The 16,484-nt window shown below is 37.0% G+C and overlaps 1 protein-coding gene across 4 annotated transcripts in view; it reads right to left on the bottom strand.

Annotated features, from left to right (window-relative positions):
• Positions 1 to 16,484, bottom strand: part of DHX57 (DExH-box helicase 57) — a 59,069-nt gene that overhangs the window by 3,914 nt on the left and 38,671 nt on the right. For 3 of the 4 annotated variants that reach the window (XM_043918196.1, XM_043918195.1, XM_043918197.1), the window contains exons 14-22: positions 14,338 to 14,434; positions 13,112 to 13,285; positions 12,302 to 12,502; positions 10,887 to 11,163; positions 6,959 to 7,054; positions 6,790 to 6,873; positions 4,556 to 4,693; positions 3,865 to 3,939; positions 1,900 to 2,034 (exon numbers count right to left, since the gene is read on the bottom strand). In XM_043918196.1, coding sequence (XP_043774131.1) covers positions 1,900 to 2,034; positions 3,865 to 3,939; positions 4,556 to 4,693; positions 6,790 to 6,873; positions 6,959 to 7,054; positions 10,887 to 11,163; positions 12,302 to 12,502; positions 13,112 to 13,285; positions 14,338 to 14,434 — 1,277 coding nt within the window. The remainder of the gene's footprint in view (positions 1 to 1,899; positions 2,035 to 3,864; positions 3,940 to 4,555; positions 4,694 to 6,789; positions 6,874 to 6,958; positions 7,055 to 10,886; positions 11,164 to 12,301; positions 12,503 to 13,111; positions 13,286 to 14,337; positions 14,435 to 16,484) is intronic. The other variant, XM_043918198.1, reaches the window with a different exon arrangement.

Genomic DNA, 16,484 nt, shown 5'->3' with positions numbered 1-16,484 from the left:
TTGAACATCTGCCTTCATGCTGGCGAGGCACTGTGCTAGACATTGAGAATGTGGAAATGAAAAAAATTCAATTCCTGTCTTCAGGAATTTGAAAAGTCTATGAATGAGACATACCATAAACCATAAAAGAATGTGATAAATGTAACAGTAGAAAAACGCATACTATACAGTGGTGGAACAGGAGTAAGGAGCAACTTGGAGAGGAGCACTGGGCTTGAAGGATAAGGAGCCTGCTGGGGAATGAGAATGCCACTCCAGGCACAGAGAACAGTGCGTCCTGTGTCACGGCTCGGGGAGATACTGTCGGAGGTCTGGTGTTGCCTGGCGCATAAGGAATGACAGAGGGACCTGGGGCAGTGGGACGTGGTCTAAGAAGGGGAGCGATGTGAAAGGTTATAGGAGAGTTTACAGTAGACTCCACATACAAAGACTCCACAGATGAAGAGTTTTAAACAACGGTATGACATGAACAAAGGTGTGTTTTGTAGAGGTGGGCTTCCCTCATGACTCAGACGGTAAAGAATCTGCCTGCAGTGCAGGAGACCTGGGGTCCAAAAGACCCCTGGAGAAGGGAATGGCAGCCCACTCCAGTATTCTTGCCTGGAGAATTCCATGGACAGAAGAGCCTGGTGGGCTAAGAGCCTGCGGTCCAAGAGGCCGCAAAGAGGTGGACATGACTGAGTGACTAACACTCATGACATGATCAGAGGTGTGCTTTGTAAAGGTGACTCTGGAAGCAGCAGTATAAAGGGTCAGAGAGCAAGCACCGGAAGTAAGATTAGTACTTCAGGCAAGAGACAGATGTCTGGGGTCTGAACTGAGGAAATGGCAGCAGGGACAAGAGAAGTGGGAAAATCTGAGATATGTCAAAAAGGTGGAATTGTTGGGACCTGGTGACCAATTAGATTAGCATCAGGAGAAAAGAAGCAGGGTTTATGTGACTCCAGGGTTCCAATTTGGTACCATTTCACCAAGAGAGGGAACAGAGAGGAGTGAATTCAGAGATGATGAGTTTGGTTTTGCAGCTTTTGAGTTTGAGGCGACAAAAAGGCACCCAGATGGTGATTTCTAGCAAGAAGTCAGAGAAAAAACCAAGGACGAGAGACATCTGGAGTTTGTGTCAACATGTAGGTGGCAGTTAGAACTACGATGGTGTGCTCTGGTGGTTCAGGAAGATTATGTGCCCGGCAGTAAGAACATAAGGACAGGGACAGAACCATGATTTCAGAGCAAGGGAGGAGAATCTAGTAAAGGAGCTAGAAGGGGATGATCAGAGAGACAGAAGTGATATTTCAGAAGCAAAAAACATTAAAGATAGTGTCAAGAGGTAGGGAGGTCAGCAGTGTCATATACTACATGAGTCAAGAATGATGAGAAGCTGGAATGTGTTCCCAAGATTTGACAACTTTCAAGTTATTCACGACTTCTGATGAATTTAGTGGGGTGATGGGAGCAGAAGCTGCCCAGCAAGAGGCTGAAGGAAGAGTGAGAGCGGAGAAGGCTGGATCAGAGTATAGGTCAAGGCCTCTTAAGGCACAGATGGAGGCACAGGATTACATCACAACCTCTTAAGTCACTTCTGCAAAGAAATAATTTTGTACCTGAAAGCAGGCTTAATAGTTCAATTTCTAGCACATCTGTGCTTATTCAACCTTTCCCAAGTCAGCACCTAAGGACAGCAAGTGATAGAACAAAGTCTGGGTGAATTAAGGGACTGTTTCTCACCCCAGGACCTGCCACATGTAAAAACAGCTGACCCTTGAACAAACAGGCTTTGAACCATGTGGATCCACTTACACTCGGATCTTTTCAGTAGCTAGTACTACAGTACTACACAATCTGTGTTGGCTGAATCTATGGACATGGAAGCTGACTGTAATTTTACCCAGCCATCCTGACCTGATAGTTCACCGATGAAGGGTGAATGTGTACGTATCCATCGTTCTTGGTGACAAACTTCAACTCATCTGATTTTGGCTGCATTCTGACAGCTCCAGTACTGGTCTTCTGAAATTTCCCCTCTGGGCTTTTCACCTAAACAATACATAGTTATAAGAAAAAATAGATATATGTATTTCCATTGTAGGGTATATTCAGACACAAAACCAATCTTGTTTGAATGCCTTTGCTGTGTCTTCCCTCTTGGTTTCCTTTTGAAAGCAGTATAAGCATGCTTGCTTTGTTTCTCTAACCATGAAGAAGTGTGGATATGAGCGCAGTAGTCCTGGGTGAGTAGTCCATGGGGGGAAACCATGCTGATGTTTCAGGTGTGCCCTGAGTATCGGGGAAAGAGACCTGCTGGCAACACCGGCCAGGAGTCCGCTGACACTTCCAATACCAGTCCAGTACTTCCAAATGAATTTTTCAAAACAGTAATAAAAAAGAAAATAAACTCTATGAATGAATAGATTGTTTCACTTGAAACAACTGAAAAGCTTATGTGCACACACATACCCCATATTTACTGTAGAAAGTAACAGTACTGTGTAACACAGGGAACAATATTCAATATCTTATAATAACCTATAATGGAAAATAGTCTGAAAAAATATATATAACTGAATCACTGTTCTACACCCAAAACACAATACTGTTAATCAACTATACTTCAATAAAATATATATATATATACTAGCAAAAATCTCTTGTAATCTCATGATTAAGAAATAACTATTTGAGAAACACTTTAGTTTTCTATTAGATTTTTATAATATAGAAATGGAGGCAAACGAATGATATAAAATACATACCAAAACTAATATAGGATCATTTTCCATATTTTCCTAAAACATAATTCTAAATTAGCACCTCACTGTAATGACATATAATAATTTAACCAATAAATTCCCTATTATTAGAGTTTTAGATCATTCATTCTAGTGCTATTTATAATTGCAAACATTCTCCTAGCTGTATCTTTACATAAATATGCAATTATTTTCTAATAATAAATCCTTAGAAACAAAACTGCTATCTAGAAAGGGTGTATCAATTTATACTCTTACCAAGAGTAGAAACATTCATTTAAAAAAAATTGTCAAATCACAATCACCCAAAGTCCACAGTTTACATTAGGGTTCACTTTTGTTGTTGTATATTCCAAGGGTTTGGACAAGTGTGATACGTATCTATCATTATGGTATCATGCACAGTATTTTTACTGCCCTAAAAATCTTCTGTGTTCTGCTTATTCATCCCATCCACCCCTGATGTTTTAATTGTCTCCATCGCTTTTACTTTAAAAAAATCATTTGGAGAAGTTGCAAATGGTTTCAAAAGCATGCAAGCACTAAGCAAAACTAAGCCATAAATAAATCGACAGATATCAACTGAGTATGTAACAAAAAGTTAAATGAGACGTGCTTCAGTACTCTAACAAATTCACATTCTAAGTTTGACAGGGACGAAATAATCAAACCTCAAATAAAAGTCCAACAGTCCATTCAGGAATGGTTTCCAGAAGAGATCACAGATGTCCCATGGCAAAGCACTGACTTGATTTTGTTCTTATCTAATTTTAGTCCAGAGTAGACGGCATAATGGGAGTTGTAGCAGAATCAAATTTCGACCTAAGCCTAGGTTAGTTATGCACAGACTGGCTGACAGTGACATTTATGCCCATTTTGATTTCTGGAATGTCATGTCAGAAGGATTAAAAAGGCACCTTCTTTTATATAATGAATGTGTTCTTGAAGATTCTATATCTAAACACATTTGGGGAATTGAAGGATTGAAAATATAAACTAAGTTTAAAAGGCTGTGTGTGTGTGTATCTTTAGATGATTAATGTGAGTGTCTTAACATGTCTCTTGGCTACAAATCCAACAAACAAGAAGTGGGAGGACCAGGAAAACATTCTGTTACCTGCACTACATTCGGATACAGAGCAGCACACAGCATTGCTGATATCAACTTGGGGTTCTCAGCGTTTGAGTTTGCCTGTGAGAGAAATACAGCGTTAATCTTATAAATAATGTGGCTATTTCTGTCTGTGCCTTGGAATTTACTATTGTATTTCTTTTGACTTCTATCTTAAAAGCATCTGAAAAATGGACTACATTCACACAGGATCCATTCCAAGAAGCCCACAATTACTTTCAAGATCTCTGCAAAGCAGTTATAAAGACAGTGTTCCTAAGGATCAGTGGAGAGAAAGATTCTGGTTTGTGAGATGTTCACAATTTCCAGAAAGTATTAACTGCACTGAGAGTGACATCAGGTTCATCTTGAATTGTTCTTCCTATAGTTAAATATAAAACTATCCTTGGTTTGAAAAAGGCTGGTCTGATTAAGAAGACATTATTGGAAAGTCTGCTCTATCTCTGATGGACTCACCAAAAATAAATGTAAATAAAAAACAGCAGAAGCAACAAGCAGCAGAAAAACCCTTGTTTTTATGAGTGTTAGTTGACATTTGTGGAAAGAAGAAAATCAAGAATGCCACTAACCTATTGCTCCTAGGGCTTAAGTGAAGAAGGCCTACGGGTATTCCTCGGGTAATAGATTAAGTATATGATCATTAAAGAGAAATAAGAGCTAACTGCATACATTTTACCTCTTCTCCTGTGGCATCCAATATACCATCTCCTCCTCCTTGGGCCCTTTTCTCAATTTCCCTTGCTCGGAGTCCCTCCTTAACAAAGCCTATGTCCGATAACAGTTCAGTGAACTGTCGTTTCAGGCTTGCCATTTCCTGAAACAAGTGGAGAAAGTCTTTAAGCAGAGACACTGACACATTAAAGGCAAGAATGACTACAAAAATGAATTACTTCAGTGGACAGTGGACTCATGGGTTTACCAGGCAAGTATGAAGAATATCTTGTCTGTTCATTCCCAGAAGGGCAGTTTTCATGTATACAAACCAGCAGACAGAGTAAAACTGTTACACAGAAATTCACAAATTTCAGAAAATCCAAAGATCATTTAATTGTAAATTATGTTTTAAAAAAAAATTAATTGGATTTTGCACAGGTCTGATTTTTTCTGGCAACGCTTAGGACAGCCAGAAATGTAGTTTACTGTGTTTGGAACCCTAACTCAAGGTGCTGTGACCCTGTTCATTTCTCCTACTTCCTTTCTGCTGGGGTCCTTATAGTGCCTTCTCTGAGCTTAAAGTGGTTGGCATTCTCTCTCAATGGATGCAGAATACCCACCTCAGAAACCTTCCCTTTCTCTTACCCTGTGGACTTGCTGGCTCGCATTTTCCCCTGGGAATAGGAATACTATTAAGTGGTTTAGATTTACACACCCGTTCTGTAGCTGAGCACAAGTGTGAGAATGAAAAACACAAACCTCTTTTTGGCTTCTGTTCAAATACTGGCTATCAGACAACACAAAAGCAGATGATGCCAATCAAAGGAATGGAGAGCTAACCGATGGTACTCTGTCTCTGATGACAGTTTAAGTGTTTTCTTGGACTGTCTCAAGTACAGATGGATAACACGGCAAAAATACAACTGGGAATTCAAATATCCCAGAGTTGGTTTTTTTTTTTAATCTTTTTATTTTTTTTTCAGTTTTATTTATTTATTCATTTTTTTACTTTATGATATTGTATTGGTTTTGCCATACATTGACATGAATCCGCCATGGGTGTACATGTGTATTTCATGACAAGCTTTCACTGATATCTTATTAAACTAATTCTATACTCTAAGCTGGAATGTAGTGAAAAGAGGTAATGGATGAACCTCATAGATCACTGAAAAATCTAAATACAGCCTCAGGTGAATCTAATGTGTGGCCATGATTGAAAATCACTGCTTTTGTTATACTTAGATTAAAGCCAGAGCCTCTGTCTTCTCCAAATGTCTCTTTGTAGTATACCTAAAGACAGAGAAGGAGGAAGGCAAATACTGGGATGGTTTTGAGGTCTCTTACTTCACTGTCAATAAACAAACTCATTCATTCATGCATTCAATGAATTTTACCAGGCATCAACTATGTTCTAAGTACTCTTCTAGAACTGAAGAAAACATAAAATGTCTGCTCTGACAGTTCTTATGGGGTAGAGAGGTAACTAGTTGTCAGGTATGAACATTAGTTTTGTGTTCTATTCCAAAACATCATCTAATATGGAAAGAAAGTCCTTCCACCTCCCTACCCTCAAAATTTGAGTGAAATGGAGGCTCTATAAATACATACACCGTTATTATTCTGGATTTTCATGCTACTATGGAAAGGGGCCCAAAATATTGTCACAACAGAAGACAGAGCCCTGTCTATTATTACACAGAAGATAATAAACCTTTCTCATGTACTCGTTATTGACATAGTAGCCTCTGATGGACAGAAGAATTAATAAAGAAAATCTGGTTCACTATTTGTTCTTCGGTTTTAGGGAGAAGGTAAGGGGCTTGGGGATGGTCATAGATCCCTTCAGACTTGATGAAAGCTATGTTCTCTTTGTCCAGGATAGTGCACATATGTGTAAGGGCGTGACTTTGCAAACAATTTCAGAGGGTTATGGATCCAGGTTAAGGATGTTTGGTAAAATCACTGAAAAAAGTGACTTCTAGTAAGCAGTAATCTTCAGAATGGCTACATTCCCATAGCCTCCATGTAAGTTAAACACAGATTCACTGAGAAAAGGAAAAACGGGTGAATTGAAAGGTTCAGCACAGAAGGCCTGATGTCATAGTTCAGGAGTCTGTTTTACACAGCTGGTGAAGCCAAGCATATTCCAAAAATAATATTTTCAATGTCCAGGTAGGACAAGCAAGATGCAGCTCCCTCTGGTGCACTACTACAGTAAATGAATGAAAACAAATTTCCACAGAAACAACTCACCTGAAGAACTCTTCCTGACAAGAAGTTTTGTCTGCAGTAATTATAACTTGCACGCATACCTTCTTTCATACTTAGTTGCCATCCCTAAATTTTGAAGAAAATCAAAATGTTATTCTGTCTTTAGTGCCAACTCTGGTAATAAACCTCAGCTATTAGCTTATATACTTACCTTATATGCTCGTAGAAGGGCCAGATAATCACTGTTTGCAAATGCAAATTCTAGCTTTTTCTGGTTAGCTTCCTCTTTTTTATCCCAGGGAGATACCTAAAGGAAGAAAGCCAGGTTTGAAGGACACATTTTATCCAAGGTTTCAAGTGGCACTTTGCTACCACTGAAGTCAGGTGCTTGGGAAGTGCGTCGTGTGGGTCAGAGTACAAAGTGGGTGACTGGTTAAAAGTAATTATGGTGGTTAAGTGCCAAGCCAACAGTCCTTATTGTCTGTGTGAGTCCGTCTGCCCACTCAAAATAACCTCTATTGGGTCTTTTACTTCCTAGTGGCAAGATGTCAAAGAGCTACTCATTCTAAAAGCTACATCTAAAATCCAAGATTCTGTTAACTGTGATGTCTTCATTTTACAGACTCTTTTTCATCTTTTATACTTAAGTCTCCCCTATTTCTATACCCATAATTCATCCTCTTAAAAATACAGGTTCTCCTTTTCCCTAGAAATTAGTGACATTAACTGAGAACCTAATTTTCACTGCCTTCTTTCACTATAATATACACATGTATCAATACAAGGTACACATGTATTAATACTAAAGATACCAGCATATTACACTGAGGCCCTAGTATCACACTGAAAGTCATTCTAAACGAACTATGGTGCTTCTTTCTAAATTTGTGTATCTGCACACCTTTATAGCCAACACAATAATATTAAAATTTTATTTATTTCTACTTGAAAATAAAATTTCTTCTGTTTTAGGAAGGCTAGTGGGGAAAGGATTACATTTGGGAATTAACATTAGGCTTACAGAACCCAGCAAAGGACGGGTGTTCAGTTTTGGCTAAGGGTGACACCAGTATTTCTAATGAACAATTTCTATATTCCAGTAAAAGAAAACAGCCAATGAGAGGTTATTTAGATTATGTGAGAATAGACACTGGAGGTCTTGCTCACATCAATACTGACCGTATGTTGCTGAGTAAGCTCCATCACCTAGTCTGGTCCTTGGTTTTGTTATCTGTTGTTAAATGAAGGGGCTGGACTAAGGTCTTTTTGTAGATCTGTGAGTTTACAATTCCATGAAGTATAACATTAAAACTGAAGAAAATTATTACATCTATCTATTCCCCTATCTATCTGAGATAAGCCCTGGTGAAAATAAAGGCAGAGTGACACTCTCCCCAATAACAGCTGAATATTCATTCTCAAGTCTACATGGGATACTTTCCAGGATAGAGCATATGCTTAGCCGTAAAACAAAGGTCATAATAAGTTTTAAAGGACTAAAATAATAAAAAGTATATTCTCTGATCACAACAGAATGAAATTAGAAGTCAATAACAGGAAAAAATTGGGAAACTCATAGATGCATGGACATTAAACAACACATGCCTAAATAACCAATGAGTCATAGAAGAACTGGAAAGGGAAATTAGAAAATACTTGAAATGAATGAAAATGAAGACACAACATACCAAAACTTATGGGATGCAGCTAAAGCCGTCCGTAGAAGAAAATTTATAGCTGTATATGTCTATATTAAAAAAGAAGAAAGATCTCAAATCAATAACCTAACCTTTCACTTTAAGACACTGGGAAATGAACTAAAACTGAAACAAATAGAAGAAAATAAATCACAGAAAGTAGTAAAATAGAGAACAGGAAAAACAGTAGGGAAAAATCAATGAAAGCAAAAGCCAGTTCTCTGAAAAGATCAACAAAATTGACAAACCTTTAGGCAAGCTGATCAAGAAAAAAAGAGAGAAGGCTCAAATTACTAGAATCAGAAATGAAGAGGGACATTACTACCAAGCTCTCAGAAATAAAAAGGACTATAAAATACTATGAATGTATATTAATAAGTTAGGTAATTTAGCTGAAATGGACAAATTCCTAGAAAAATGCAAATGACTCAAAAAGAAACAGATAATCTGAATACACCTGTAACAAGTGAAGAAGCTGAATTATTAAAAAAACTAACCACAAAGAAAAGCCCAGGTGACTTCACCACTGAATTATACCAAACATTTAAAGTATTAATTCCTCACAAAATCTTCCAAAAAAAAAAACAGTTGGCAAGAACACTTCCCAAATTATTATGTGGCCAGTATTACTCTGACAGCAAAGCCAGATAAAGACATCACAAGGAAGGAATACTACAGACCAGCATCTCTCATAAATATGATGTAAAAATCCTCAAAACACTAACAAAGAACAAAGTTGGAGGACTCATACTTCCTGATTTCAAAACTTACTACAAAACTATTCGAGTTTTGTATTTTGAATCAAGATAGTGTGAAACTGGCATAAGTAGACATATAATTCAATGGAATAGAATTGAGAATTCAGAAATAAAACCATGTATTTATGGTTAATTGATTTTTTACAAGATGCAAAGACCATCCAATGGGGAAAGAATAGCCTTTTTAACAAATGGTGATGGGACAACTGGATAGTCACATGCAGAAGAATGAAGCTGGACTCTTACTTCACATTATATACAAAAGCTAACTCAAAATGGAGCAAAAACCATAATGTAAGAGCTAAAACTACAGAACTTTTAGGAAAAAAATATACAGATACATTTTCATTACTCTGGATTTGGCAATGAATTTTTAACCATTATAGCAACAGTTTGAGCAACAAAAAACTAAATAAACTGGAATTCATAAAAATAAAAACTTTTGTATTTCAAAGAACAGATCAAGAAAGTGAAAAAGGCAAACCACAGTACAGGAGAAAACATTTGCACATCACATATCTGTTAAGGAACTTATATCCAGAATATATAAAGAATGCTTAGAATTCAATAATAAAAGGACAAATAACCCAATTAAAAAATGGGCAAACTATCTGAATAGACATTTCTTGTCAGATATACAAATGGACAAGAAGAAAATGAAAATGTGTTTAATACCATTAGCCATTAAAGAAATACAGATCAAAGAGCACAAATTCACAGCATGTAGGATAGTTAAAAGAAAAAAGTCAGATAATAATGTTAGTAAGGATGTGGAGAAATTACAATCCTGATAATATGCTGGTGAAGTGTAAAATACAGCTACTCTAGAAGAGTCTAGAAGTTCCTCAGAAAGTTAAATAAACAGCTAGTATTTGACCAAATTATTTTACTCCTAGGTCTTACACCTAAGACAAATGAAAACATATGTTCACATAAAACTTGTACATGGAAGTTTATAGCCAAAGGTGGAAACAATCCCAAATGTCCTTCAAGTGCTGCATGGATAAACGAAATGTGGCACGCCCACACAAAGGAATATTACTTGGCCATAAAAGGAATGGAGTACTGATACATGCTATAACATAGATGAATCTTAAATTCATTATGCTAAGTGAAGAAGTATTATACTGTTTCATTAATATGAGATGTCCAGTAAGAGGCAAATCTATGAACACAGAAAGCCAGCTGGTGGTTGCCTGGGGATGGAGGAGATGGGGAGATTGGAGGGAAATAGGAGAGTGACAAATAAGCTTTTTTATGAAGTGATAAAAACATTGTAAAACTGACTAGGGTGATGACTGCACAATGCTAAAAACTACAGTGCACTTTAAATGGGTGAATTATATTTCAATAAAGCTGATAAAATTGTAATCCAATGTATTTATTGTTTTTAAAATCATGCAGGGACACTTTTATTTTTTAATTTTACTATAATGGGCAAGTAAAGGAGATACAGAAAAAGCATATTTAGATGATTTAAATAAGCTGGATCTCTAGTTCTTAATCTACTTGGGGCATGGATTTCTTTGAAGATCTGATAAAAGTTTTAGACACGGTGCCTTGAAAGAGTCACATAGAATACACTCAGAAGAAAAATTTTAAGAAGTTCACATAACCCTGAAACACCCCCACGGTTCCCTTAGACACTTATGGACTCCAGCTGAGATGAATGCTGTTTACTTACAAAAGGAGACTTAAAAGCTAAACTGGCAGCAATGGTGAGAGCAGGATCCAAACATCGGAAGATGGACCCAAACAGCATTAGTTTGCCGATTCTCACATCTACAGGCAGCGAGGCCAAGTGATACCCCAGAGGGGTCAGTGTTTCGTCTGGAGTTAATGCTCCCAGGTCTCGTAATCGTATTTTTGAGGCACGAAGAGAATCAGTGTGCGGGGGTTCAATGAGCCGAGAGAACACAGACTGGAGATTGTGAGTGCTAAACATCTCTAAAATTTTAATTCTGAAAGAAGAAAACAAAACAGTTTGTCAATTTTATTTCTGGTGGGATGACACAAAGAAGTAAGCTTCTGCCATGAATGAAAATAATTTATAATTTCCCAAATATATGCTTTTATAAACCAAACAATGCCAGTTTAAATAAATTAAAAAAAAAAAAAACCCTCTTATGTCTTGTACTTCTCCTAGCAATAAACTGCAGAAACACTTTCAGGTTCTGAAATTTAATGAGATTCAGAATATATTTCTCTCTATAAACTTCCAAAATACTTCCCTCTGTAACAGTGGATTCAAATCACAAAATAACATTGAAATGACCCACCTACTCCTTCCCACGTCTGAAACTGCACAGTAATTGTTTGTGAAATTAATGCACATTGTGTCCTGCCTGTGGCAGCTCTTGAAAAGCTGTTTTTAAATTATGAATTTAGGTAATTTTCAAAAGAGAAAAATTTAATATGTGAAAAGTTCATTTCACTTATAATTCCTTTACATTTTTACTAATGTAACAGGGACCTCAAAATACACCAGTTGGATAAAAGAAGAGCATAATATCTTTGTACAAGCAACTTTTTTCCCTTTGGGGTAACATACTATGGGCATTCTCCCTCAAAATAATGACTCGGTCAAAGGGCATGGATAGCTTTAGAGTTCTTATAGAATGCTATGAAAATTTTCAGAAAGGCTGAACCAAAGGTTTTCCAGCTTCAGTAACATCGAGTTTACTCATTCATTCACTACATTCTATTTTATGATATTTGTTCTTGTTTGTTCACCAGGTAAATAATGGTGTTTCAAGTTGCTTTTGTTCACTTTGTTCTAATTGATAATGATGGTGCAGATTTTACCCTGTGATGATTTAATATTGGTGCTGCCCTAGCAGAAATTTCTTGGTAAGTTAGATTACTTTCTTGACTTATAAGTGTTATTCTTAAGCTCTATTTTAAGGCCACCCTCTGCAATGCAAGAGATCTTAACATGAAGCAATATGGTAAAGGCAACACTGAAGAGCTCTTTGCAAATGAATGAGTTCATCCAAGTGCATGTTTAGCAAAACATCTCGTACTAAAAAAAAGAAAACATGGAACGTAAGGTGGGAAACGGGGGCCTTTCGGAAGCAGGACACGAGGACCAACGTGTACCTCAGACAGAGCTGTTCCAACGGCACTCTCTGTATTTCTGGTAGCTGCTGCTTTAGAAGTTGGTGATTGAAGTGATGGCTGGTGAACAAATGGAAGCAAACCCCAGACGCTACACGACCTGCTCGACCTTTTCTTTGCAGGGCATTGGCTTGAGAGACAAAAGTATCCTCTAAACTTTCCATCCCTTTGCTGGCATCATATCTATAAAGTAAAGGAAAAGGTAAAAAGGAGTTACTTTATAAAAATGTGGCCAAGATTTTAATTGGCATGGGCAGATCAGATGAACCGCTCTACTTCTGTTGAAGGACAGTGTCCCGCGTGTTCTGGGATAGTTGAGTGCTAAGTGTTAATTAAAATAGCTTCTTTAGTATGTACCACATTCAGTTTTTTTATTCAACTTAAAAAAAAATTATTTTTCATTTATTTTTGATAAATAAAAATTATATATATTTAAGGGCTACAATGGGACGTTTTGATATATGCACACTTCATGAAATGATTACCAATCTTCTGGTAATTAATATATCCATCACCTCCCATACCAATTCTTTTTCATTCAAGTACATGTAAAGCATATGAATGAAAAAAGAAAAATAATTATTTCTATGGTAAAATTTTAAAGTTTCACCTCTCTTTGGGGGGAATGTAAGATTCATGGCCCTAGCTATAGAAACACGCATATATCTACAGAGTTTGCATAAATTTTTTCAAACAGTAATCTACATAGCTTAATAGCATTAGCCTTTAACAGCTGTGTTGGTCCAATTGAGGCATCTTTAGCCCCTCTTTTACATCACCGAAAGAGGATACCTCTTTTCTTTCATTTTCCCAGAATCGATGACATAGACAACATCATCAATGGTTATGGATGTCTCAGCAATGTTGGTGGAAATTATAATCTTAGTTACACCTGTAGGAGGTTTTACAAACACAGCCTGCTGCTCTTCACTGGATAAAGAAGAATGAAGTGGGTGAATAACACATCTAAAAAAATAAAAACAAAAACATATTGAGAGTTCTCACACAAAACACTGAAATCAGGTTATAATGGGTGGATTTCTATTAAAGCAATATGACTCCCAAACGAGCAGCTTCTCTACAACCTGTCCTCAAGATCCATGTCTTCCAAGTGAAAAGGCTTTTCCTAACCCTTCCAAAGTACTTACTGAGTTCTATGAACTAAAAACCTTGCATCAACTTGGGAAACACTGGAGTGTAATTCAGTAGTAAGTAGTTAAGAAGAATAAATAGTTGATATTCTACAAGTAACCCAAGCCCAGCGCACACTAACCAAACAAGAATTTTTTTTTTTTCCCTGCGCTTAATTCCAGAGAGAGACAGAGACAGTCATGTATGCTAAGAAACTTCATTCTTCTATTTCTAGGGGGTGTTCATCTGTCAAGTAGTCGTCCCCTTGGGTATAAAGATATACCCAGTGTCTTCTGCTATTGGAAGGGGAACCACTGAAAATCATTTTTTCTCAAAATGGTAGCATTTCTTTGTTATTATTAACACTGGCTTCTTTAATCCCTGGTATCTGGCAACTGAAATAGCAGATGACCATTGAACAATCCAGGGATTAGGGAGAGCCAATCCTTTGTGCAGTCAAAAACCCACATATAATTTATAATCAGTCCTTTGTTACGTGGTTCCTCTGTACCTGTGGTTCTGCATCCGTGGATTTAACCAACTATACGTCATGCAGTACTACAGTATCTACCACTGACAAAAAAATCCATGTATAAATGGACCCGTGTAGTTGAAACCCATATTGTTCCAGGGTTAACTGTACATGCAATTTTGCTGAGATACTATGCTAAGTGAAGAGAAACATTTTTCTATAATGGAATAGAGATATGAGTTGACTGCCTGGAACAAACTGCTTTGTCTATTCCCAGCTGGCATAAACAAACATATTCTTGAGGAGTGACACCAGGGTCTAAAGAGGGTGATGATAGTCAAAGAGATCTTTCTGGTAATTCATTTTCACATATAACTGCAACAGATGATTAAGAATATAAAAAGCAATTACTTACCGATTACTACGTCTATTGTTGAAAAGAGAATTAGACTGGAGCTGTTCATATAGCATTTTGATTTCTGCTAGTCCCGGTAAAAATACAAGTATAGCACCTGGGTATATAAAAAGAGTTGGACCATAAAAAAGGCTGAGCCCTGAAGAATTGATACTTTTGAACTGTGGTGCTGGAGAAGACTCTCGAGAGTCCCTTGGACTGCAAGGAGATCCAACCAGTCAGTCCTAAAGGAAATCAGCCCTGAACATTGACTGGAAGGACTGATGCTAAAACTGAAACTCCAATAATTTGGCCACCTGATGAGAAGAGCCAACTCACTGGAAAAGAACCTGATGCTGGGAAATACTGAAGGCAAAAGGAGAAGGGGACAACAGAGGATGAGATGGTTAGATAGCATCACAGACTCAATGGACATGAACCTGAGCAAACTCCAAAATATAGTGAAGGACAGGGAAGCCTGGCTTGCTGCAGTCCATGGGGTTGCAAAGAGCCAGACACAACTTAGTGACTGAACAACAACGTATAAAAAGAATCAATCTGATAGATGCAAAAAAGAAAAAACTATTATAGATTATAATTTTAAATGAAAAATGTAATAATCTGAGAGTTTTTCACCATCAATTTTCTCTTCTTTGTAAAGTGAAAGTCACTCAGTCGTGTCTGACTCTTGTGACCCCAGGGACTGTAGCCTGCCAGGCTCCTCTGTCCATGGAATTTTCTAGGCCAGAGTAATAGAGTGGGTTGCTGTTTCCTACTCCCATATCTTTGTAAAGTCCCCAGGGAATTAAGTGGAAAACAAACTTTTAAAATATGTTTTCTGACTTAATAACTAAAAAATGGATGAGGTATTGTATCTTTCTAAAACAGAAAAAAATGACATATAGAAAAATATAATACCTTACATTATATAAGAATCATTAGTAAAGCTCGTTAAACATACTTCTTCAATGTACTGGCTCTGACATTCTCTTTCTATAGACAGAGTTATCCTTCTAATCTTATAAGACAGGAAGACTCTTCTCTACATTACTAAGGAAAATCCATAAACATTTCACTGGAAATGAGAAAAAGGAGCTATAACTGGCCAACCAATCTGGTAATCTAAATTCAGATATGTGTTGAAGAGGCCATACAGAAACTAACCATGCCATAATAATGGCTTATGGGTTTTAAAATTTTACATTAAAGATAATAAACAGTGGTAACTGATTATAGTGTATTTCTGTGTCAAGAGCAGTCACTCAGCAATAGACACCTTTTGTGCTTCATTCAGAGAGGAAAATGACACTCTTCAATTGCCCCTCCTTTAATCTCACAAATATTGGGTACCTTGTTCAGCTCTGTCCTAGGTACAATGGAAGGTAAAACAAAGATCTGCCCACAAGGAACTCATGAACAATTATTTATCATGCTTATTCTCCCCACAAAATAAATAAGGAAACTAAATTATTACAAAAATTGAACTCTGAAGTGAGGAAAAAAGACATCTTTCAGTGTTCATTCTAATACTTCATAGTTTACAAACAATGTTCATATGGATTATCTCCATTTGATCCTAATAACCACCTGTTAAGAAGAGTATTAGTACCCTTAAGGTGACTGAGTCACATGGTTGGGTAACAGAGCTTAATAGGAAGGGTGTGCAAACACAAATATGGGGTTTCTGGTACCAGACCTATGCTCTTTCCATTACATACCCCATGCTTCACTCTATTAAAGTAACACAAAATTTAAGAGTGGTAAAATAATCTATATGGAATGGGAAAAAACTGTATATTTCTATGTGCCTTTGATCTGCTCTGCACTCATGGCTTGGCCATCAGTATCAAGGTTATCTTTAATATTCACAAATATGTCACCAACTGCCTAATCACTACAGCAACTTTACTTTGAATTCAGGTAGCTTTCCAACATTTCTTTTTGACTGCTATACTTTAATTTTTTCAATAATAGTCTTTTCCTTTGGGGTGAAATAAGATATTTAATCCAGTGATAATGCATTAACCAACACTGGCTATTTGCCAAGGAGTGAGAAACAAGGCACTTCAATAATTCTGTGTGTTTCATGTTTCTTTAGAAAATACCACATAATGATTAAAATCTAGGCAGAAGAGGGCAGTCAGTAAGCACTGTGTAATGAGTACATA

This window comes from Cervus elaphus, chromosome 11 (genome assembly GCF_910594005.1).
Source record: "Cervus elaphus chromosome 11, mCerEla1.1, whole genome shotgun sequence".
NCBI classification, from domain to species: domain Eukaryota; kingdom Metazoa; phylum Chordata; class Mammalia; order Artiodactyla; family Cervidae; genus Cervus; species Cervus elaphus.
Note: the sequence above shows the minus strand (reverse complement) of the source record. Positions and strands in the feature narration are given on the sequence as shown.